We start from the raw sequence: 26,198 nt of genomic DNA, 5'->3' as shown, positions 1-26,198 counted from the left end.
ATTTAACGCAGTATGTGTACTTTTTAAAAAAAATTATAAAGATAATAGATATAGAATAGAAGATAAAGTGTTAGTATTAATGGATCAAGTATTGCCGAAAAAGATGTGTCTTCAGCCGTTTCTTGAACATGGCCAAGGACTCAGCAGCTCTGGTTGAGTTGGGCAGGTCATTCCACCAGGAACAGACCTGAAAAAAGGTCAGAGAAAGAGAATTTGTGCCTCTTTGAGATGGCACCACAAGACGACGTTCACTTGCAGAGCGCAAGTTTCTTGGATGGCACGTAAGACTGAAGTAATGAGTTTAGGTAGGAGGGAGCAGAGACAGTGTTGTTCGGTCCTGGAGTCCTGGAGTGCCGCTGTCTTCAGAGTTTAGCTCCAACTCTAATCAAACACACCTGAACAAGCTAATCAATGTCTTCAGGATTACTAATGCTACAGACAGGTGAGTTTTTCTTATCAGGGTTGGAGCTAAACTCTGGGGGACAGCGGCACTCCAGGACCGACCTTGCCTACCCCTTTCTTAGTCTATACTTTTGTGTTCATTTTCATGGCAAGGGTGAGGATTGCAGACGCATTGGAAGCTGTGTGTCGTCTGAGAGCTGTCATAGCCAATCAGAACACAGGGAACAGAACCACCTGCCACCCAGTCCCCACCTGGCCTCTGATCCCTTGTGTGTGAGAGAGACAGAGCAAACAAGAGAAAGAAAAAGGAAAGGGAAACTCATGCTGTTGTGGTCCTGTGCTAATTATTACCTGCTGTAAGGATGCCAGCTGAGAGGAGTATTTATATTGTGGTTGGTATATTTTTTTCAACAGAAAAAGGTCCATAATAAGTTTTAGATGTCCAAATCAGAATAGCAAATAATAATGACTTTTAAGCGGTAATGTGGCAGAAAGTATGCTATTATGACATTATTTGGTTCATTTTATTGTAACAGAGTGCTGTTGTACTGATGATCAGCTCAGGTTTTGCTAATATGAACCAAAAGCTCAAGTTATTTTTAGAACATAAAGCATTATCTGTCTTGCTGACCATCAGTGTGCATCTCCTGGATGTATATCTTATTCTTTTCTTTGAAACAAATGCTTGGATTAAATTAGGTTAGAAAAGAGGGCAGGGTCTCCTTCAGGGGTCTTAAACAAATGAGAGAAAACTTGGTTTGATTGACATGAGAGGAAGCCATAATTTGCCCATAGTGTCATAACTGATCTGCATCTGTCTGTGATCTTGGGGAGAGACAGGAACAGCACTTAACCCTGTCAATCAGCCAAGCTCCGGAGGGACACGTCTCAGACTTTACAGAGGAAATTACCTCAGGGCTTCCGGATGTTTCCGACACTCTGGGAGATTGATAGAAAGTTGTGGAAGTTGTTTTCCAGTAGAAAATCCTGTTATGTTTGGCATTGGAGGTTTTAGTGGATAAATGTGTGCAGAAATTCTAATTAGTCTAGGCTATACATTTTCCAATACTTTTCTATTTTTGTCTGGTTTGAATTGAGAAGAAAAAAGTACTTGTTATATTTAAAATGTTTAAAATATTAATATTAAAATATATTCAACTGTATACTACTATTAAAAAGTTCAGCAATTTAATTTATTATAACAGTTAAATACAGCAAATAACAGTGAAATTGTGAAATATTATTACAATTCAAAATAACTGTTTTTTATTTGAATATATTTAGAAATGTAAATAATTCCTGTGATGGCAAAGCTGAATTTTTAGCATCATAACTCCAGTCTTCAGAGTCACATGATCCTCCATAAATCATTCTGATATTATGATTTGGTGCTCAGGAAACATTTCTTATTATTATAAATTTTGAAAACAATCATGCTGCATACTATTTTTTGTGGAAACTGTAATACATTGTTTTCCACAATTGTTTTTTTTATTAATAGAACGTTCAAAAGAACAGCATTTATTTGAAATATAATTTTTTGTAATAATGTAAAAGTTTTACTTCCATCTGATGCATCCAATTAGTGCATCCTTGCTGAATAAATGAATATGTATTAATTTCTTTTAAAAGAAAAAAGCGGTACATGTATACAAGATAATTTGATATATGATACCACAATAATAGACTGGAGTAGGGAAAAATAATTATATTATATTTCAGATTAGGCATGAAAACAAAATAAACTGTGGTTGGTCACTTTACATGTCAATCAGACCCTTGTAGAATAAGTTGCAATTTGAACCAGACCTATTGCTGTTTAGTTAAATATCTGTGAATCTACTGGTTGCCTGTCTGCAGGGAATCAGAGTACTGATAGACAGGATGTGTGCCATATGATCTCTGATGAATCGCCTTCATCTGTTCTCTAACTCCAGAGCTGTACCAATCTGCTTTACCAACAGATGGATTGGAGATGTATGGAAATACTCAATAGAAGCTCAGTGCTCTGACTTTAGGTCCATTTAGGTCCATTCTCTCATCCCAACTCAGATGATGCATTTTATGCCACAGCAAATTATTCTAATCAAGCAAGCGTACAAAATCATGTTTTACGTCCTACGAATACGGAAATTTCCTGATTTTCCAAGTACAAATCCACCTTTTGTAGCATAATCTTTTGAAAAAATATATTTAAGTCTGCACAAAACAGTGTTTTGTGTCAGTGTTTTGTTGTCCATACAATTGAGTTGTTTTGGATGCCATTGACAGTCATTTTAAGGACACAAACAGCTGAAATATTCTTCAAAATATATATTTTTTTGCGTTCTAGAGAAGAAAAAAATACAGGTTTTGGAACGACATGAGGGTGAGGGTCATTTTTGGTTTAACTATCCCTTCAAGAAGATAGCACAACATACATTGTGCTGGTTATTAAACGGGGAAAGAATGACTGTTCATTCAGTTTCATCGCAACAGTACAATACAAGAACATCCGTGTTTTTGTGATAACAAGTGTGTGACATGCTTCGGCGCCGAATGCCATTTAGAGCTATTACCCTTGATAGACATTTTTATTAACGAGGCTACAAATATCTGCTGCCTCTCTGTAATTGATCGCGTTAACTTGCTTTGAACAGAATGAGGTTCTAATTATTCAAAACTTCAGATGTAATTAATGTTTGAATGAAACTCGCCTGCGTCCTGTCAGGTGAAGTGATGCTCCAGGGCTGCTCTGTGTCACAACCCGGGAGTTCGTTCCCTGCCGACCGCTGTTTAATTCCGAGTGCACTGTCTGGATAATAGCCTGTAATAGGTTGGTTTTAGAGTTGAGATGAAAAGACAGTGAGACAGGGTCTCTAAGCCCTTTTATAATCAGAAAGCATCCATCAATTCAGCTGCTGCTCTCTTTTCAGCTTCTGACATATCACGGCACCATGTTTCTAAATTCTCTGTTTTAAATCTTTCAGGTCAATTAAAGCGGAGGTGTATGACTGGGACAGAGATGGCAGGTAGAAAAACACACATTTGTTTATTTACACTACACATTTATGTGATATGATCTCATGATCTAATATGTGCATTTGGTAAACCCCACACAAAGACACATCACTGACACATCATTATTTTAAATTAGGATTTTTTCTTGAAAACATAGTGGAAAAATGTCCTCCTAGCTTAATAGAGTATTCATTTAACCCATGCTCCAAAATGCCCGGCACTAACAAATACTGATCACTCTCTCGTAAATAAGTTCAAATCCATCTATTTTCATCATCACAGACAGTAAGAGTCTCTTTGTTGTTCCTTGTGCTTCAGTCATGATTTTATCGGGGAGTTCACCACCAGCTACAGAGACCTCTCTCGTGGTCAGAGTCAGTTCAACGTGTATGAGGTGAGTTTTAGTGAATCAGATACTGATCCATTAATCCACTGAGGATCCATTGTGTTCATATAAAGGAGGTGATTCTAGATTTATGAAGTGATGATGGCAAAAAAAGAAATAAAAATGTGTGTATGGGAGCTTATCTTGTTGAAAAATATAGGGGAGACATTACTTAGTTGGAACATCCCCTTGATATTCAGAGTATTCATTGACATATTTTATTATGATTATTGTTATCATTATTAAATACATAATACTTAAATTAGACTAATATCATAAGTGAATTTGCAAAGCACAAGTTTGGTTTAAGCTAGACTTTTAAACTAGTCTTTTAACACTGTGGACACAGACAACCTGGACCAACCTTGTTGGAGTTGGTTGACACAAGCGCACAACATAAATTGAGCTAAAAGTGCGCAACTACTTTGTGATCTTGAAAATTTGTTTTATCTTAGAACTCAATCTTTTTTGTGTATGATAAAGGAGGAGGGGGTTGGGTGTGTATGAAAGTGCTGTGTGTATGTATGTATTCACCCTAGCATTACCCCAGTGGTGGTAAGGGGGTGGTAAGATGTTCTACAGGAGTGTGACAGTCCCAGCGGTGTGCTGAAAGGATTTGGGGTTTCCTGGGGATTGAGTCGGACAAACAACACTAGAAGCTAAAGGGTCGGTTCAGCTAAACCCCAAATCACATCATCTGTGTCCTGGTTTCCAAACTGTTAGCCAAGGTTGCGTATGTAACTGACCTGAACTGGATTTGTCAAAGCATCTGAACATATAGAACAGTTGTGTCTTTTAAAGTAAACACACACACACACACACACACACGCACACACACACACACACGCACGCACACACACACACACACACACACACACACACACACACACACACACACACACACACACACACACACACACACACACACACACACACACACACACACACACACACACACACACACACACACTTCCTGTAAGTGATGTGTTATCTCGAAATTTTATATTTCAGGTGGTGAATTCTAAAAAGAAACTCAAAAAGAGAAGATACATCAACTCTGGCACAGTGAGTAGTGAATTTGCTCTCTTAATATCCTGCACAAAAATATATATTTTTTATCTTGTGTTTTAGTAGACTACAAATGTTTTAACATGTTAGATATAATAAGATAATACAATTTGTTTTCAATATATCTTGAATTAAGGTATTATTTGTTATCACATTGTTTTAGAGAGCTTTATGCTTAAAAAAAGAAAAACATGTTTGCAAATGGAGAGTAAGAACAAAACTCAATTCAAGATATGTTCTCTGAAAAAAAGCTTTTCTGTCTTTAGCAACTGTTTAGCAACAAAAATACTATTTTAGTATTTTTCTACAGGATTTAGTTAGACTGTGGGGGGTGAACCTCGGTCCCTCTAGGATAGTCCAGGGACATGGTCCACCAGAAAAAAAATGCTGTACATGTTAAATTCATCAATCTGTTGAACTTTGAGAGTTCAAAATTAAGAGCTCCAACCCATGTTCAGTGTGCAAATTGAATCAAGGAAAACACTACGAAATTGGTGAACAAAAACTTGGCAGTAGTCTTTTTTTTACAGTAAAGATTTTATAATCTATCCAAAACTAATCAACGGAATCTTTTCTAAACATTCATATTTAGTCTGTAACATATCGTGTTTATGCGAGTGTGAGATAAACAACAGCGCGCACGCGTCTGTGTCGTTCATTCATTCATTCACACACAGACATGCAATTCATATTTAAAATCTTTTTGCGGTTTACAGACACTATTCCGTATCACGATTAGAACAAAGCACTTAAGAATAAATTTACTATTCACATCAGATTGATGCGTTGCTCCTCAAAATGAAACTACCAGCACTTCTGAGGTAAATGTTCCAGGATTATTACGATAGTATTATTCCTCACAGCGTAGCAAGGTGACGTAAAGTACATGATTCTTATTGATGTGTTTTATCCAGCTGACGTGGGCGTTGGCATGTTTGCATGGCTTGCCTCAGATCATTTGCGTTTGAATTGCACGCGCTCTCCGTGGGCGTGGTCACATTAGCAGTAAAGGAGCTATAATGAGCTGAAAAGAAAAACATCGATCTCTTTTTATACAGATTACATAAACTGAGAATAATTGCTTTTTATATAAATTACTTCATTTAAAAGAAGAGAATTCAAGCTTCATAAAGAAAAATATCTCATGCCTGTATGACAAGTATTCGCTGAGTTACAGTTCATTTTCGGACGCGTTTCAGAATGGACTTCACTGACAGAGAAGGCGAAACTCGCATCATGTTTATTTTTCTTTATTTGACAAAAAGCACAACAAATTGTTTTTATTGTGACTATACACAAAAAAATAGACACTTAACAAGATCGAATGATGTATACTGAATTACTGCATTCTTACAACACTAAATATATTTGTCCAGTTGTATTCCACAAGGACTCTGTACTGTATGTCTGGTTATTATTCAGATAAATTACTTGACAATCTGTGATCTAAGTCCCTTGACTGGATAGTGGTTTCTGTTTCATACTTTGTTAAGGAGAGCAGTGAAGAAGTAATATCGGAGGTCTGGGTGGATAAGAGTGATTGATGATCCACAAAGACTCTCCGCATTGACTGCCAAGAATTGGCTTTGAGATTTTAATCAAAACTCAAATGAATAGTCCGTCACCTGTCTTCCTCTCAACATGGAAAGATCCTGGTTGTCTAATGACAATACTAATGAAAAAGACTGTGTGGCACTGACAGCTGAGAGAAGAGAGTCTTTGCATAATGCCATGATGGATTGTTTTGTTGCAGATGTGGTTTGTGCGCATATATGCTGTTGTAAACCATCTGTTCTTTGTTGCTCAATTACCCAGGTGACAATGCTTTCATTCTCGGTGGAGGCCGAACACACGTTCCTGGACTACATCAAAGCAGGGTATGGGTGAAAATACACACATTTACCTTCATGTAAGCTTATGTACTGTATTTAGCCTGTTCGAAAATGCTTCTGAAATCTCAGCGTCACAACATGTAATTTTTGTAAGCACTCTCAGTGGATGTAAAGGTCAAAGTCACTAGGATGTTATCATTGTAATGGCGTCAAACAGCTCATCAAACAGCTTTGGAAAAGAGTTCTGGTAAACAAGACCCGAATAACCCCTTAAATACTAAACTAGAACAACAAACACGGCTATTGTTGTAGTTACTGTAATCAGTATTCAGGGGTTGCCAGGTCCTTTTCAGTTTGTTCTGATGAAAGGCTGGCCTTCTGCTCAGATGCCAGTTTTGGGGAAAACATCTCAGGGCCGCCGACCTTATACTGTGGTCTGATCCACTGATATATCTGGCATTAGGAAGTATGACCTGCTTGCCCCTTTTTGTTTGTTATCTCTGACTTGAAGGCTTTGTCCTAAACTGGAAAAAAGCTGCATTGACAGGCAGTATCTGGAGGTAGGAAGGTATCAGGGCTTGTCCGAATCCAAGGTTTGAATAATATCCTGCTTATTAAGATACCTCCGTCTGGTTGGTTTTAAAAGGTAGCGATGTATCCTGTCTGTTTGGTGTGGTGATGAATTGAATAAATTGAGGTCAAAAGAAATTAGTACTTAGTTAATTTTAATAGGGATGGTAGAATTAATCAAAATTGACATTTATATATGACATTTTATAATGTCAAGATATTTCTATTTCAAATAAATGCTGTTCATTTTAACTTTCTGTTCATCAAAGAATGTATGATGGTTTCCACAAAAATATTAAGCAACACACCTGTTTTCAACATTGATAATAATAAGACATGTTTCTTGAGCAACAGATCAGCATATTAGAATGATTTCTGAAGGATAATGTGACACTGAAGACTGGAATTATAATGCTGAAAATTCATCTGCCATAACAGGAATAGATTATATCTTAAAATATAATCAAATAGAAAAGGTTTTTTTTTTTTTTTGTTGCCTTTATTAGGATAGGAAAGTATAGAGTGGACAGGAAGCAAGAGGGAAAAGAAAGAAGGGGACGGGATGGGTAAAGTTCCGCGAGCTGGGGCTCACACTCGTATCGCCCCAAGCGCAATGGCGCTATATGTCAATGCTGCCTACAAGGCTATTGGCGCCAACAGAAAATAAATAAGCCTTGATAAGCATAAGAGACAAAAGAGAAGAACCCCAAACTTTTGAATGATAGTGTATATGCTAATTTATGTTAAACTTATTAATATAAGTTTTTTGTACTGAAAAGTAAACATTGTATAGTTATTAAATATTTGCCTAGATGTCTCTTAGGCTTTTTAAAACATTTTCGTAGATCATGAGGTGAGATGTTATTGTTCCTGTTGAAGATATCTTCATTCATTATATTTTCATTGATTTATTAGGCAGCAGTAGTTGCTTTAAGAAAGAAAGCTGTGGCTTGCAACCTGACTGTAGTGTTGAGTGAGTAATGCGTGACTCTCTTGTTCTGGTTGATTCATATAAGATTCAACAAACAACAGACAACTCTACCTAAAGTGCCTTGACTTTGCTGTTGTATTCTATGTGGATAGTACAATTACTAGTACTGTTTTACAGCTTTGAATTACTCTTCGATCTTGTGCTGTGGTACATTATTCTTCAAAACAAATTTTTGCTTTAAGAATAATAATTTGCTTGAAATTCACATCAGCTTACATAAGAGAGTAGGACAAAAGACTTAGTGGTTAGCGTACATGTTCTAGACTTATTGAGCCATGACGCTTATGTGGAAAAGGTTCAATTGTGATATGGTTTTAATAAATGGAACTATGCAAATACATACAACAAACTTAAGCAAAGGATGCATATACAGTACACAGAATAACCAAAAGTAAAGAAAGGAAGAGAGAGAAGATCAAAGAATGGCAAATATCACAAACAGTTAACTTTTGTGAGCCAGTCAGGAAAGTCAAGTGCTTCGAATGTCTTAACCCGAAGAAGAAGAAAAAATTTGCAAAATGAGCGAAGATTCTCTAGTGTACGTCTCTTATAAGGACAAATCAATACACACACTTTTCTTTTCTGATATTCCCTGAAATTAATTTCTTTGTCTCCTTAAACCTTAAAAATTAATACAAATGCATTTTATCGTAACATGTTATACGTCATTAATTAAGGCATGAAGAGAGGGACATTTTAATACCAAATGTGAAGACATTAAAGGAGTGAAACATTCTCCCATATGAATATAAGCATTTAAAATTACCTTAACATAACTAAATAATCATAATTAGGCTAATATAACACGGGGATATGCCCAAGTCTTTATGTGTATTAGTTATGTCTATTCAAATGAGTGGAGTAGGCCTTTATTTGTGTGTGTGTTTTTTTAAGTCACCACGGAACTTAAAAGTGTTTCTGTTTAGCATGTGCCAGGCAACTAATGTGACAACAGGGGCAATTCGGTACAGACTCACTGGAGCCAGGGCTGTGATTTACATGAAGAAGTCAAAAGTTAAAAGCTTTGCTGAGGCCTAGAGCTGAGTCGATCACCTTGATTCAGTCCAGACACTACACCTGTAATGGCAAATCTGAATTTTCAGCACCATTACTCCAGTCTTTAGTGTTACATGATCTTTCAGAAATCATTCTAATATGATGATTTGGTGCTCAAGAAACATTTCTTACTATTATCAATATTTTTGTGGAAACCATGATAAATTTTTTCGGGATCCTTTAATAAATAGAAAGTACATTATTTATATGAAATATAAATCTTTTGCAACATTATAAATGTCTTTACTGTCATGTTTGATTAATTGTTTGAATAGTTTAATGTATCCTTGCTGGGAATAAAAAAAACTATTAATGTGTTTTTATTTTATTACTGACCTGTTTAGATATTTTTAATGGAAAACAACACAAAAGTAGTCATTAAGATCTTTTTGTTTTTTGTTTTTTTACAAGGAATTAGGTGAAATAAGTTTGGGGATATAAAATATTTTTCTTTGTCACTAAGGTAAAAAATAAATATGGCAAAAGCCGAAAAAAATAAGAAGAGAGAGGTCAGAAAGTGTGTAGACTGTTATGAATATCCAAAAGACGTGGGTGACCTTTCACACTAGAGTAATCCATATTGCTCTGACATCACCCTGTGTGCCACGTTCAGTTCACACCGAGTCAGATCACTGTATCCACACTCAAACTGCTTTCTGTCAGGTTTTCACCTTTGTTATTTTTCTCCATCACAATCTGACCTTTAATATTGATGCTGAAAGCAGACTTTTGTATGGATTTCGCATTGCTACATGTTTCATTCACTTTCCTCTTTATAGAGAGGACTATATATTACCCTTCTGGCTGTTAAATCAACATAGCCTGCTTCAGAGAGTGCGATGGATTCACTTTTTACTTCTGCGATTGAGTGAAAGAATCATGTCTTGAGTGAGGTGTTAATTTAGTGCAGGTCAGAAAGGTTGCTCTCAGAGTTAATGTACAATTTAAAACCCTTTCCAAGGAACTTATTAAATGTTTAATCATGTTTTTGAAAAGAAATGGACTGCAGGAAGATTTTTTTTTTCTATACTAATTATTTTCATTTATATAAAGGTTAAACAGGTTAAAGGCAGATAGGTTAAAACTTTCAACTATAAGATGTCACCATACTTTCACCAGCTGATTTATCACAGTACATTAATACAGTTGTTTTGCATTACAAGTTATCTGAAATGTTATATTTAAATATGCAAATCATGTATTACCTAATAATATGCTCTAATTTGCATAAATTTTCTAAACAGAAATCTGAACATTGGAAAAAGCCAGGTTCAAAATTGTTTTTGCCTGTTGTATCTTGCCTTAAGCTCAGTATTTATTGGTAAAAAAAAATCTATTTCTTCAACAGCAAGCAAAGAGTTGCTTGCAAAGACTGTGATTTTTTAACATGCTAAAATCATGTAAAGAAACCAAATTTACCATATGTGCAATTTGCGGTTGGGATAGGTGGGACATGACCCCACCACTTTTTTGAAGGCCACTGAAAAAATAATGTGAGTATGGATTACAACGCAATTCATAAACGAAAACGATATACAGTGTTTCGGCCTTTTCTCAATGCCTCGGAAGCATGGTGTTGTGATGTCAGTCTGTGTTCCCCTGTCTTTTCATGTTCAGCAGTTCCCTGTTATATCTATTAGTCTCCCCAGGTTTTTCAGATTAGCCACGCCCCCTTGTCATCTTGCTTAGCTTGTTTGCCCTTGTATTTAAGCCCTTTGTTTTACTTCAATCATTGTGAGGTCTAATGTAGATGTTGGTTGTTCTGTTCCCGAATCCTGTTCCTAGTCGGAGTCATTGTCTAGTTTTGAGTTTATCTAATAAAGTGTGCTGCACTTGGATCTTGCTTCCTACTTGGTTCAACCTCAGCATAACACATGGTAGTGGGCTTGTGTTTTGTTACGCACTTCATTCCACCAAGTGTTGTTTGTTTTCTTATTTTTATTTAAATCCAGATAATTGATTTACAAAGCATCGATTGAAATTAAGGTACAAATTATACGAAACGAAAAAACTTCAAACAACCTTATGAACTGGTCAAAAACCCATTCAATCCATTTCCACGTCCTTTATGACTTATCCCATTTTCGATATTTTCTTTCTTAATTAACTGATTAAATTAAAATAATAATAATAATAATAATAATATCATAAAATTGTAACAAAAATATGAAACCAAAATTTATTTTAACCATAAATTTACTTAAATGCCTACAACATACGGACACTGTGCATATGTACTCTTTTACTCTGTTATCAGAGTGATGATGTAAAAATAATACTTTACATTTACACTTTTAGATTATTTAAATATACCATATTCATGAATGGAGGAAAACGTCTCAGATTAGGACTATAACCATAGTTCCCTGAGATAGGGAACGAGACGATGCTTCAATGACGCTTTGGAAACGCTTCCAGCGTGAATGCGTCTGAAGCATCTATGTCAACTAGTCCAATGTATGGAATGAACGTCAGAGGTGGGTGACGTCATGACCAGGAAGAGATAAGAGCGCATCCGGTGAAAACCAGCATTAGCTTCAAAAATTGCCAAAGCAAGTCGATCACAGGGATGCAGGAAGTATGGCAGGGCGACCCATCGTCTCGTTTCCTATCTCAGGGAACTATGGTTACAGTCGTAACCTGAGACATTCCTTTTCGAGGGAACTCGCATTGCGTTTATGACTCTTTGGGAACGAGAATACCCAAATCGCCAAACTTTCAAATGCTTGAGTGTCAGCCTGTTGTCATCACTACACTGAGCACTAAGCTACTGAGACCTTGGGGCAGCGTTCAGGTGGTAGGCACCTAGGAACATACCCATGTTTGGGGTAAGAATGCCTTGACCATCCCCGGTGCACTCAAGGCAGGTGGGGACCGAAAGGGCCTGAAGGTCTCCGACTCATTGAGGGACGAAATCCCCTGCCGGGGGTGAAATATTGCGCCCCCTCCCTGAGACGGAAGGTCTCTTCTGATCGGGATCTCCAAGGGAGGGCCATCGATGAGAAGAATTAGGTCTGCAAACCAAGTTCGGCTCGGCCAGCGGGTTGCTACTAGCAGTAGGCTTATTCCATCCTGGCGGATTCACTCCAGAACTCCTGGGAGGAGAGCAACAGGGGGAAATGCGTACAGACGTAGCTTCGGCCATGTCTGCACCATAGCACCCCAGGGGGGCTGGTTGAGTGAGGGAGAAGTGTGGACAGTGGACAGTGTGTCGTGTGCTGAGACGCAAACAGATCCACTTCTACCTGGCAGTAAACTCCCATATTTGCATACTCCCATATTTGTGACTGTGTATGAGGTTTCTTTGACAACAGTGGATAAGCTGGAAGCGTTAATAAGTTCATACATCAGGAAATGGTTGGGAGTTCCACGCTGCCTCAGCAGAGTGGGACTTTATAGTAAAGGAGTATTGCAGCTGCCAGTCTCTGCTTTAACCGAGGAGTTTAAGTGTGCCAAGGTCAGACTGGAAATGACTTTAGCAGAGTCACGTCACAAATGTGTAAGGGAGACAGCCCCTGTGGTAAAAACTGGTAGAAAGTGGTCAGCAAAGAAATCTGTAGTAGAGGCAAAGGCTGACCTTCAAATTGGGGATATCGTGGGACAGGTACAGCATGGAAGAGGGGGTTTTGGGCTCAGTTTAGCTCCTCCTAAATGGCACAAGGCAGGCCCAGCCCAAAGGAGGAAGCTGGTAGTCAACGAGGTGCGAAAGCAGGAGGAGAGGATGAGATGTATAAAGGCCATTTCCCAGGCCAAGCAGGGAGAGTGGATGAGATGGGAGAGTGTGGAACAACGCAAAATGGGCTGGCAAGACCTTTGGTCAATGGAAGAGAGTAGGATCAGTTTCCTTATTAGGTCAACATATGATGTTCTCCCATCACAGCAGAACCTAAACCTTCTGGGTAGGAGAGGATCCATCTTGTCCTTTGTGTTCATCACCTGCCACATTAAGGCACATTTTGACAGGATGTAAGGTGGCTCTTAGCCAGGGTCGGTTTACTTGGCGCCATGACCAAGTATTGCGATGTTTGGCTTTAGCATTGGAAGGCAAGCGTAGTATGACCAATAAATTGCCGCCTGTTCTAGCAAAACATTACACGCAGAAGACAATATTCCTCCGCCCAGGCGAGCAACCACCAAGAAAAGGTGCTAACACCAATTCTCGCCCAGGACAACTGGAAGCTGCTAGGGACTGGAAGATGCTGGTTGATCTTGATCAACGGCTTATTTTTCCACCTGAGATTGCCACCACTAACCTACGACCAGATATTGTTTTGTGGTCTGGATCAGCACGCATTGTTCAACTGATAGAGTTAACAGTGCCATGGGAGGATGCGGTAGATGAGGCATATGAGAGGAAGAAACTGCGGTATGCTCATCTGGCCACTGAAGCAGAACAGCGAGGATGGAGAGTCCAGGTTTATCCAGTGGAAGTGGGTTGTCGTGGTTTTGTGGCACACTCTACAACCCAGTTCCTCAGAGACGTCGGATTCAGTGGCCAAGAGTTGCGTCGTACAGTAAAGAACTTATCTGAAGCAGCAGAAAGGAGCAGCAACTGGCTGTGGTTGAGACGGAAAGATTCTAGCTGGCTGTGTACAGGCCGCCATGCTACGGTTTCGTAGAATTCTTGAAAACTTGAAAGGTCTGTTGGTTTATTTGTATAGGTTGTATAGTATTTACAGTCATTACGTTCCTGTGTATATTGCGTGAATGACGGGTGGTTGGGCAGATATTGTGTTTTGCGGTAGGTGGTATGCCATACGGAACCGTTGCCACTGAAACTGCATATTAACGCACCAGTGGGGCTCGACAGCCTTAGTCAAACGGGTTGGCGCGTATGGTTGGGTTGCGGAGAGATTGTGAGATTGTGGTTAGGTCTCAGCAGCAACTGTTGGTTTATTTGTATAGGTTGTATAGTATTTACAGGCATTACGTTCCTGTATATATTGCGTGAATGACGGGTGGTTGGGCAGATATTGTGTTTTGTGGTAGGTGGTATGCCATACGGAACCGTTGCCACTGAAACTGCATATTAACGCACCAGTGGGGCTCGACAGCCTTAGTCAAACGGGTTGGCGCGTATGGTTGGGTTGCGGTGAGATTGTGGTTAGGTCTCAGCAGCAACTGTTGGTTTATTTGTATAGGTTGTATAGTATTCACAGTCATTACGTTCCTGTGTATATTGCGTGGATGACGGGTGGTTGGGCAGATATTGTGTTTTGTGGTAGGTGGTATGCCATACGGAACCGTTGCCACTGAAACTGCATATTAACGCACCTGTGGGGCTCGACAGCCTTAGTCAAACGGGTTGGCGCGTATGGTTGGGTTGCGGAGAGATTGTGAGATTGTGGTTAGGTCTCAGCAGCAAGAGGGAAGTAGAGGTCAGTAAGCTGGGCTGAGTTGAGTGGGGGACGGAGGGGGTAACTCTGGGACGCCAGAGTCACTGTCGAGCCCTCTTGAGGTGTCGTGGGCTAGTCGACGAAACACTGAGGACGGAAGGTGCCCACTTGAAGACCCTAGAGATGTTCCCTACTCCGCTCAATCCAGAGGGTTGTTATGGGGGGACCGCACTGTGGTTGCAGCCGTTGTGTGTGCTGACGCGCAATACACTGTATTAACACCAGACAGAAAATTCACGTCACCAGATGGAAAGAATGGATGGAGAAGCATAGGTTACTGTAAAGCTACGTCTTAGTTGGTGATTATCTTGGCGAAAGCCGAGTACAAATCAGCTTGAAGTTTTAACATCTACTCTCGTGTAATGGAAATCATGCATACTCCCATATTCCGGTACTCGAGAGAGAGCAATGGATCCCTCGGGAAAAAGAAATCCATTTGCGATCCCCTGGAATGCATTCTCCACGCTAGAGATGCGCGGTTGGCGGTTATAGCCGCGTACTCCGCGGATAAACCGCGGATCGGGCAGATGACGTGAGGAAAAAAAATATTTTAATTAAATTCAGGCGGGTGGCGGGCGGTTTCTAGTCTCGCGTCTGTCATCAGCAGCGCCTTGTATCAGCGGACGGCGGGCGGGAAAATTGGTCAAAAACGTTGGTGCGGATGGATGGCGGACGGATGAGGAGTTTTGTGATGCGGTTGCGGATGAAATAGCCCATCCGTGCATCTCTACTCCACACTGCATCGGCAGACGTGGGTCCTGCACCCTGAGAACCGCGAGGCTGGCCACTTTCCTTGAAGAGTTTTTTTAAGCCCATTTATCGGTCCAAATGGGGATTTCCGATAGGACGGGTGAAGGTCTTTGCGCATTACTATCTTTCCTTTTACGTAACACAACAAGATTAAATGAAATACATTTTCTCATATGTATTACCTCGTTATTTCATCTGACTCCATAAAAGAAAAAGATTTGCATGATAGTAGAGCTTCATTAAATGTGAGGGAATGTTTGATTATTCTTTTTAGCTCTTTACTTATATTTTACCCGTTCATATCAGGAAGCTATGTCGCTCAGAGGTCCTCATGCCTTGTTTAACGCGGCTCTCACGATCACAATCTCGCCAGCTTCTGTCACTAAACAGAGGTAAATGCTATATACCTGAGATCGGTCGCATTCACGCTTACACAATCAAAGCTACTTTTGTATAGCCCCCATGGAATTGCATACACTTGAATTTAATGTCACGTTTACTTCAGTAGAGGAATGGCCATTATTACAGATATAAGCTGACCGACAATACTTCTCTTATAATAGCTTTGGATTGGCCATGCCGTGGTTTCCCACATACACTTATCTAAACTAACATTAAATTAAAACACAGGTAAGACACACCCAAATTTAGATTGGTCAAGCAGCATTTGCTGTTCTAAATGGAAATTCACTTGTTTTCTTTGCAAAACCAAGTACACTTGAATTAGTGCCAAATATTAGTCGTCACTAATCTGACGCAGACTTGCGGTAACATACGAATCCGTTTAATCTACTTGGGAAAACAATTTCAGAGTCAGTCCGAATAAAGTCAAATGTTTACAATTAAGACCAGGTAATAAAACAATAATTCAAAATCCAATTCATAGAATAAAATCATTGGTCGATGATATGTAATAACAACAATTCAGAAATCGAGGAATTTTATGCTTGCTTACCAAATGGTGGTGTCTGGCATTATAATTAGATTTTTGTCCCCTATTGAGGGGTTCACAACTGTGGGATCAGAATTTGGTATTGAATGGGTTCTTGATACCTGTAGAAGAGAATACTTATTTACATACAGGAGGTAGTTTGAATGGAGGATTTGGGGGAGGGTACAGCTTTAAGGGGCACACGACATTTCTCATATTTTATTACTTCTTTTAGCTTTTCATTATGGCTGGGAGAATGAGATCATTTTACCAGGCACACTGAGACACTTTAAATGATACCAAACATGTATAGTTTTTTTTGTACACTCTTAACATTGCATAGGTTTTCAGTGAGTTTTAGGTGAGGAGGAGAAGGGGGGAGCAGGGGGAGATGATGAGACTGTAAAAATTAGGTGTGAGCTGCCATCTGTGGTGCGTCTCAGATGTTGCTGTTACAAGAGAGAATTCAAATGTTAATTCTCAGGAGAGCCTTTTGTTTTCTCGAGGGGTAGCCCAGACTTACTGGCACCTGCCTTACAGTGTCAAATATATTAAAGAACTCAAGAGGGGAATATAGCCTTTAAGAAACAAGAAGATATTCATAACTTAACCATACAGCGAGGAATGTCTAAACTGCCGCATTGCAGAGTTGTGTGTTCTTGGATCAAGTTGCACATATGTTTATATATCTTGTATGTGTGTGTTTGTATATATATAAATATATATCTGTCTGCACTGTTGCTAATGTGACAGGCACAATCCCATCATTCTATATCATTCTTCTCCAGCTGTTTATTCACTCCTATAGATGACATTCAGAATTCCACCATTAAGATAAATGTTCTTCATATGAAAGCTCCAGTTCAAAATATCTCAGAGTTTTCTCGTCTCCAGCACAGGAGCTATTGAGGTTCCCGGTATAATGCAGATTAATGCACCATCCCAGACTTTGTGCCTGGAGACATCAGTGATAATCACAATAAAACTTGAGATGGACAGAAAAAAAGAAATGAAGATAAAGGAGCATACACAGAGCTTGTTAATCACCATTGTGCTGCTCCCCCTGCCTTCCTGTTTATATTGTGCTGAGTTAAATAATGGAAAAAAGCAAGGGCTGATAAAAAGGAAGCATTTTTAGGGGTGCTTACCCAAGGTCTTTGCACAAACACAATACCCTTGTGTTGCCTATGAATGTGATTTGGCCAGAATCACTCATTAACATATATGTCGTCATGTTTGTGGATGTAGAGTGAATGTTTAAAATTCATAATTACTCTCCGATGACCCATCATCACTGATGAATCAGCTATTAAGAAAACATCTCGCTGCAGGGATTGCCAATGAATGACAGCTGTAGTCGCCGCCTGCTGATCAGGGCCTTCATTTAAAATGTTTTCCCCCCATTTCGTTTCTTCTTTTTACCCGCTTGCATCAAAGGATGATTTCTTTGTATGTTTGGAAATGTTTCATAAATATTCACTGACCTCATACTCCATGTTTTCCAACAATATATTTGCGTCCAGAGCTCATTTCTCATTTGCACAGAGAGCACAGCAGACACGTGCAGAGTTCATGCTGAAAGAGGAATGCCTTTGAGATTCAGATATTAGATGTCATTATAATATTTTTCGGTGCTTCAGAGGTTATCTGTGCAAGTGTTGTACTCCCATCAGCAGCAGAAAAAGTTGCTTGCTATCGTATAATCGTTTCCATTGTGCAGGTGTTCAGATTTGCCGTTTGTTTTCTGTGGGCTCAGTGCTCTCTGTTAGTTTATAGGGAATAAAATGATCTAATGCAAGAGGTAAACAGTATTAAAATTTGTTCTGTAATAGATTTTTCTTTTTCTTTTTCTTTGTATAGCACTCTCACAATAGTATTGTTACAATATATTTTGTACTAAAGAAGCTTTAAAAAGAATAATGCTTTACTAAGACAAAATTTATGCATGTATGTTAATTTATGCTAATTTATATTTTTGTATTTATTTTATTTTAATGGCTTACATGCCATTTTGTTTTTATGATTTATGATAGTGGAAAACTGACAGGAAAGTTAAGGGAAAACAGGACTGGGACATTTTTATGTTGTAACGGCACTACCCTATAGTCAACCAAAATTGAACTTGAGCCTGGGATAAACAAAAATTCTGAAACTGAAAAATTAAATAATAATAATTAAAATAAATATATACTTCAATTCAAATTTTCAATTTTTTTAGTTAGAGCAACAGTGAAACTGGTCTCAGAACATCAGTCTTTCCGTTTCTGTATTGAAATCAGTGGGAACTCCAGCTAAATCCTGGATTACAGATGCTTGTCCTGCAGAGAAACTGGCTAGAGGACAATACAGAGTTTTGAGAGAATCCATGATTTTTGGCAGTTTTGTATGTGGAAAGCTTGTCGACTGCTGTTCTGAGACCAGTTTCACTGTTGCTCTAATTAAAAAAATGAAGAAAAAGAAGTGGGATTACACAGATGTTGGATCTGCCCACCAGGCAGAGTTGATTGTGAGGAATGTCTGGCTGGTGAGCGGGAGGTTGGCTGTCTGCCTGTCAGGTGAGAGACGGCACAATGCAGGGCTGGAGATGGTAATTGCACCAACCCCTCGAACAGCAGGAGTGGAAACATTGGAGTGTTTTGAAGAAGGAAATGTTATGTGCCATGGCTTGGAGTGAATCAGGATCCATCACATTTGTTGAGCTTCAGCTTCAGGCTCTCACATCTGTAATGTCAATTTAAATGCTTTCATTTGATATTCTTACCGTCTCTCTTTCTCTCATTCTAGCACTCAGATCCATTTCACAGTGGCCATTGATTTCACTGCCTCCAATGGTAATTTTCTCTGTGATGATTGTTTCTTGTTTTGAGTTTGTTCACCATGCTGTTGGCTAACATATCTGAATCGGATTTGGCCTTTATTCATGATCCATCTCTCTTTAAACTCTAGGGAACCCTTCACAGTCTACCTCCCTGCACTACATGAACCCCTATCAGATGAACGCGTACGCCATGGCGTTGAAGGCCGTGGGCGAGATCATTCAAGACTATGACAGCGATAAGATGTTTCCTGCATTGGGCTTTGGAGCCAAACTTCCTCCTGATGGCCGGGTTTCCCATGAATTTCCCCTGGTACCTGTTCCTAGATATGATAGATTATGTGGATTTCACAGCTAGCTGGCACATATCCAGAGGATTTTTCTGCTCGAGTCCTAAATACATGCCGAGTTTTATTTTAGACACTCTGAATAATGTGGCTTTATCATGTGGGTGAAATTTTATGTGTGAGGTTGTGTATGGTTGTTTTGAGGTATTTATTTAGTTGTTTGCACATATGTTGATGATATTGTAATTAGTAATGCTTGGTTTCATCTATGTGTAATGTGTAAATAAGGCGCTCTTGACACTCCTGCTCATTAACGTTACCCAGGCATTCATGATGTGTGTGTGCCAAACCCTCATTTCGTCGAGCATTTTGAGTCTCTTAATTAGTTTTTGCTCACTCTTTCTTTTTTCCCGTCTTCATCGGCTACTCCTACTTCCTATCTCTCTTTCCTTGAGCTGGAACTTGGGATCATGACTGTTCATTTTCTTTCTTGCTGCTTCACTCCCAGATTTTTTTAATATCACTGTCATTAGAGCATGAATAATTATCTAATGAAATGAATCATAAAATACTGAGCAGATACTAAGATCCCTAAGGGTGATACACTAGAGAAAGTTTTGATGGTGCATTTGAAGAATATGAATGTGTAAGATGGGTTGCGAGGATGCAGAAAGAACGTTAAAAAACAGTTTTGGTTGAATTACACATTTGCAAACCCTTGCGGTTTCAATGGATTCACAGTTGAAATCACTTGATGCAATGCAAATTAAAGTGTCTAGACGCCCTTATAAGCATCAAGTACTTTATATTGTAAAGTTTCTTATTCAAATGAAGAACTGCAGATATCTTGAGAAATGTATATTATGATAAATCTAATCTACTGATTTGACCTTGACAGTAGAGGCATAGTTGTTGATTGACCTCTGATGTTCTTTTTGAAGAATGGTAATGTAGATAACCCATACTGTAACGGAATGGAGGGCATCTTGGAGGCTTACCACCAAAGTCTGAAGACTGTCCAGCTTTACGGCCCCACCAATTTTGCTCCTGTTATCAACCACGTAGCGAGGTGAGAAAAATGCAACAACGCTCAAAGGATTGTGCTGGAACAGTTGAAAACTCATCCCGTGTAAACCAATAGAAAGAAACAGCAGTGAAACAGATTCCTGGATTCAAATGAATAGAAAATGGTTGTATTGATTGTAATTTATTGTGACATACTTTATTTAAAAGTCTATTTTAAAGAACTACAGGACTCCATAAAACTTAACAGATTTTCAGGCTGACCCAGGTGCTGATGTATTAAAGCTAGTTCCCTTTCGTGGGAACTCCTACGTCTCGTCGGTTTCCAACGAATTGGGATCACGCTAGAGAGACCAAATGCCTTTGAGTGAACTAAAACGAGCTAATGAATATTAGCATGCAAGATTTGCATTCCACGCGCCGCCTGCCAGTGCGGGTATAAAGTGGAAGCAAGCGCACACACATTTGCTTTTTGCTTCGGAGCCGACTGGTTGTGTCCTCTGAGTGAATGAGTGTTAGAAGTAGTGTATCTTCAAGCTCAACGAATCTGCTTTTTTTCAAAGAGCTGTTGTCACAGCTGGTAATCGGTTGATTGCACACAGCGGGCTTGCAGTTTCCCCGCTGTGTTGCCGTGTTGGTGCTGTGTGCTTCAGCACAATAAGAGAGCGTTTCTGCTGAAAGAGCAACACGGGTGGAGATTGCGTCCTTTTCAGGATGACGTTTCACCCGTGTGTTTCTGGGTGCGGTCAATATTTGCTGCCGGTTAATGGTGATGATCGCTGTCTCTTGTGCTTGGGCCTCGCGAACGCTGAGGCAGCGTTCGTGAACAAGTCATGTTCTCACTGCGGGAACATGACCGTTGCGATGCTTAGATCAAGACTGCAAACCCTCAAACGAGGGGGAGTCCCTTTGGGGATTCCCCGATCTAGTTCTTCTTCTGTTTCACTTCAGAAGAAGGCTACTTCGGTTAATCCCATTGGTGGTCTGAGGGTTACAGTGAGGAATGTTCTGCCGGGTGCAAGACCCCCGCAAGTTCCCCCCTACTCCATTTGTAGATCAGGTAGTGAACCTGCAAGCACTGCCCCCGGAGGAGGCAGACCCAGCCCTCGCTTTTCTCTGTCCCGTCCGCGCCCTGTGTTGTTACGTGGACAGAACGTAAAGCTTTAGGACCTCAGATCAGCTCTTTGTCTGTTACGGAGGCTAGCAGAAGGAGAAGGCTGTCTCCAAGCAGAGGTTAGCACACTGGCTAGTGGATGCTATCGTCCGGGCTTATGCTTCCCAGGACGTGCCTTGCCCACCTAGGTTGAGGGCACACTCTACTAGGAGTGTTGCCTCCTCCTGGGCTTTGGAGCAAGGCGCCTCGCTGACAGACATCTGTAGAGCTGCGGACTGGGCGACACCTAACATGTTCGCTAGATTCTATAGCCTCCTTGTTGAACCTGTTTCCTCCCGTGTACTCGCTACGGCCAGTAACGCAAGGAATTAGGTTATGTCAGCTTGCTACGCCATTCCCGCCTCTCGGCCGGATACGTGCGTCTTCTTACTCCGTTGGTTCCCCAACATACGGCTAACCTCGTGAGTTCCTCCATCACCCCCTCAGCTCCAGGCGAGGCGGATCACCCGGCGCCAGGTCTATTACCTCTCGTATAAGTTGTTTGTAGACTGGGTGGCCTTCAGTGGTCCCTTCGGGGACCCATTTCTTCCACGATCTAGCTACCCTCGTCCTTCCGCAGCGTTCCCTCCTACAGTTCCGGCACGCTTTCCCAGCGTTATCCATATCCACTGAGAGGGTCTTGCAGAACAGCAGTGTTATTCTTCCTAGCTAGCTCCCGCCAAAGACGACAAGAAACTGCTCCGGCGGGAAGCTAAGCTGGGCGCTGGAAGGGGCTAGCACCATGGCGTTTTATTAGGGATCCCAATTCGTTGGAAACTCCTCCAACGAGACGTAGGAGTTCCCAGGAAAGGGAACGTCTTGGTTACATATGGTAACCCTCGTAACCCTCCCTGAGTAGGGAACGGATACGTCTCGCCCCGTCGCCATGCTGCTGTACCTTCGCGGAGGACTGGACACCATCTGGCTCCTCAGCGAAAAGCAAATGTGTGTACGCTTGCTTCCGCTTTATACCCGCACTGGCACGCGGCGCCCGGAATGCAAATCTTGCATGCCAATATTCATTGGCTCGTTGTAGTTCACTAGAAGGCAATTGGTCTCCCTAGCGTGATCCCAATTCGTTGGAAACTCCTCCGACGGGACGTCTCCATTCCCTACTCAAGGAATGAGGGTTACCATACATAACCGAGACGTTTTCACCTCTCTAAAAAATTAAAAACAATTGTGAGATAAAGATTAAAATGAGAACCATATTAAGGCGAGACACGACAGGCAAAAACATCGTTTTTTGTTTCACTGGTCAGTTTTGAGATTTTGGGATATTTGTCTTCAATACCATGTCTTCTTTCAGACTTGTGGTGAAAAAAGTCAGAAATACACATTTAGGTCTTTATTTTACTACACTTTGTCTGTATGCGACTGTAGATTTCTCATAAATCCATCAAAAGTTGTCGTTATAAATCATCCCTCTATTCCGCGATCTGCACCCTGTCATCACACACACCACACAATATATATTGGCAGTATATTCTGATTTACAAGATAACAAAAGTAGATATCCATAAATCCCTCTGTAATATTTTCCCATCTAATATGTGAACACAATGAAAAAATAATTTTGAACCTGGCTTTATTAAATACTCAGATTTCGTTTTTTTTATATATGCAAATTAGCACATATTTAATTACATAATGCCTAATTTGCATATTTAAACATTAAATTACAGAAAACTTGTAATACATTTTTTTCTCATCGCAATGTAGGTAATCAGCTGGGAAAGTTTCATGGTGATATTTGCTAGCTAAAAAAATTATCCTATTCACCTGTAGTGTCTCGCCTTAACCATAAAACCATATTGTGACAGTCAAAATTATGAGAAATAAAATCGCAACTGTAAGAAATTGTCACAATTGTGGGATATAAAGTTAGATTTTTGAGAAAAAAAAAAGTCGCAGTTGTGAGATGTTGCAACTGTGAGAAAGTCACAACAGAGAGATATATAATATATAATTTTGAGAAACAAAATCGCACTTTTGAGATATGTTGAAATTATGAGAAAAAATTTCACGATTGTGAGAGATAAAGTTACAGTTATGAGAAAGTCACAATTGGAAAATACAAAGTTGCAATTGAGAAAAAAAAGTCCCAGGTGTGAGGAAAAAGTCACTATTGTAAGACGTGAAGTCACATTTATGAGAAACAAAGTCGCAATTGATATAAAAGCGAGTATTATGAAAAAAAATTGCAACTATTAGGAAAAAGTAACTATTACTTCAGTAGCAATTACAGTTTTTTTACAGTCGCTAGGACATATTTCTCAATACTTAGGTCACTTTTTCAAAACTCTTCACACAGTGAGCACAACAGAAGTATATGTGGGCTAAACTGTGGATCATTTATCATTGATTTGGCACAAAATGCATTCAATGACTACATCTTTCAAATTACATTAATTGTTTTCTCACTTCGACACAACCACCAAAACTCTGTGTACTTACAGGCCAATTTGAACATGCATACATACTGTTTTCAAAACTGTTAAACTTATGTTCAAAACAATAACATAATACAAAACTGAATATGACAGCAATTTGCGATGTTGCTATGTATGAAGTGATATAGTAGTTTTAGTGCATTTTGAAAATGAAATGAACTGCTGTGCCGAGCTGAAAGTTGGTTTGGAGAACTGTGTGAAGAGTTTTTAAAAAGTGACCTAAGTATTGTGAAATGTGTCCTAGCGACTGTAAAAAACTGTAAAAGAAAAAAGTCACACTTGGCCTTTTTGTTTTGTAATCAGAGACAAACACAGAATTCTATACTCGTGAATACTGTAGCTGATTGTACTTATTGTCTAAATCAGGGACGGGCGACGTCTGTCCTGGAGTGCTGCTGTCCGGCAGAGTTTAGCTCCATCTCCAATCAAACACATCTGAACAAGCCCATCAATGTCTTCAGGACATACAGTAACCACTTAAAGGCAAGCCTGCAACCTTAGCTGAAAAAAGCGTAACGCCTCTTAATGCTGCTGGACAGACAAGAGATAAGAGTCCTTTTTTAAATGGATGTCAATGGAGGGGAGGCTTCACCATGCTGAATAAACCACTTTTGTGAAGAAAATATCTTATTTAATTAATCGACAGCCTATTGTTACGAATTAAATATTAACTCTACTCAAAGAGAACAAAACTACCCGTAATAATTAACAGGGATCTGATCAACAAGACCCCTGGAGTCCCCGCTCTCACTCCCAAGGCTTCAGAAACAACGGAACAGTCTTAAAGTGCAAAAAGTATATTTATTAACATAAGTAGCTAAAGAGCCACAAAGTTCAGGAGGGGGAAAAGCCAAAACAAATAACAAAACAAAACTAACTAATTTAAGGATACTAACCTGGAAATCAGATAACAATCAAAAGATACAAAAACTTCCCTCCCTACTTATCAAAAACAGGAGAAAACCAAATAATAAATAAAAGAGGCACCCACCTCCCTACCATGCTCCAAAAGGGTTTAACATAATCAATCACAACTTAACATAAGGTTGTGGTTCACATCAAACGTCTTTAACATGTACTAGTAGATCACGGTAACACATCTCTTCATCAAGGAAGCCATGAGAGCGAGGAGCTGTAGATCCATGATCCAGGAGACTTAAATGCAGCGCCAAGCACTCCCCATCACCAATCAGGTCACTCGTTAGCAGCTCCACCTGTGAGTCATTACTGTGAGAGAAAAACTAGAGAGAAAGAAGCACACCAAGGAAAACTAAACCAATACACTGTTTTCCCCAACATCACAAGACCAACACACTTCCACGTAACACGATTCCAGCCTACCTTGGATGTATCTATTTTTATAGATTACACCGAAAAGAATGCTGTTTTATAAGAGAAGTCACAGACTTGACAGCTATGATTTCTGTGGTATCCGCGAACAGTGATTGACTGTCATACAACTCTGAACGAAATTCAATGACATCAAGGCTGTGATGTGATTGATTATCAAGGCACACGTTATCCAAGTTAGCCGTTACTCTTTCTCCAATATTAGAGCCACGGCCCCTCGTATCTCCCAATAATAAGACCATCTCTGTTCAGGATTACTAGTTTTTTTTTGGATCAGGGTTGGAGCTAAACTCTGACAGCGGCACTCCAGGACCGACGTTGCCTATCCCTTGTCTAATTCAACATGCCTTGATGATTTAACAACCGCCAAATGTTGGTTTCTTGTTGATGTGACCGAGTGGGGAACTCCGAGAGGCCAGATCTTCTGTCACAGCTTCTGAAAAGTGTTTTGCATCACAAAGAGCATTATGGGATTTTGATGAAGGCAGAAGAGCTATGTCAGTAGCACAGGGACATCCCTTAGCAAATATATATATGCATGAGGTTCAGCACTGAATACTAAGTGTTTAATGAGGATGATCATTCTTTCATTATTCATCTGGGATGCTAAAACACAGTCAGTCAACTGAACCAGCATGAAGAAATTTTCATGTTTGGCTAATGGTTCATTTGGGTGATTTGGATTTTTACTAATATGTCTGTTAATATGAAAAGGTGATTGTTTGTGTGTGTGTGT

General features: G+C 39.7%; 1 protein-coding gene across 2 annotated transcripts in view; it reads left to right on the top strand.

The window, feature by feature from the left end:
• The window catches only part of cpne5a (copine Va), a 124,237-nt gene that overhangs the window by 83,094 nt on the left and 14,945 nt on the right, over positions 1 to 26,198 (top strand). For both annotated transcript variants that reach the window (XM_077223514.1, XM_077223513.1), the window contains 7 exons: positions 3,372 to 3,413; positions 3,721 to 3,796; positions 4,799 to 4,852; positions 6,671 to 6,732; positions 19,166 to 19,212; positions 19,328 to 19,509; positions 20,425 to 20,552. In XM_077223514.1, coding sequence (XP_077079629.1) covers positions 3,372 to 3,413; positions 3,721 to 3,796; positions 4,799 to 4,852; positions 6,671 to 6,732; positions 19,166 to 19,212; positions 19,328 to 19,509; positions 20,425 to 20,552 — 591 coding nt within the window. The remainder of the gene's footprint in view (positions 1 to 3,371; positions 3,414 to 3,720; positions 3,797 to 4,798; positions 4,853 to 6,670; positions 6,733 to 19,165; positions 19,213 to 19,327; positions 19,510 to 20,424; positions 20,553 to 26,198) is intronic.

This window comes from Siphateles boraxobius, unplaced genomic scaffold (assembly GCF_051911475.1).
Source record: "Siphateles boraxobius isolate OS27281-9 unplaced genomic scaffold, OSU_SipBor_1 9, whole genome shotgun sequence".
Lineage (NCBI taxonomy): Eukaryota > Metazoa > Chordata > Actinopteri > Cypriniformes > Leuciscidae > Siphateles > Siphateles boraxobius.
This window is presented reverse-complemented; position numbering and strand designations above follow the sequence as displayed.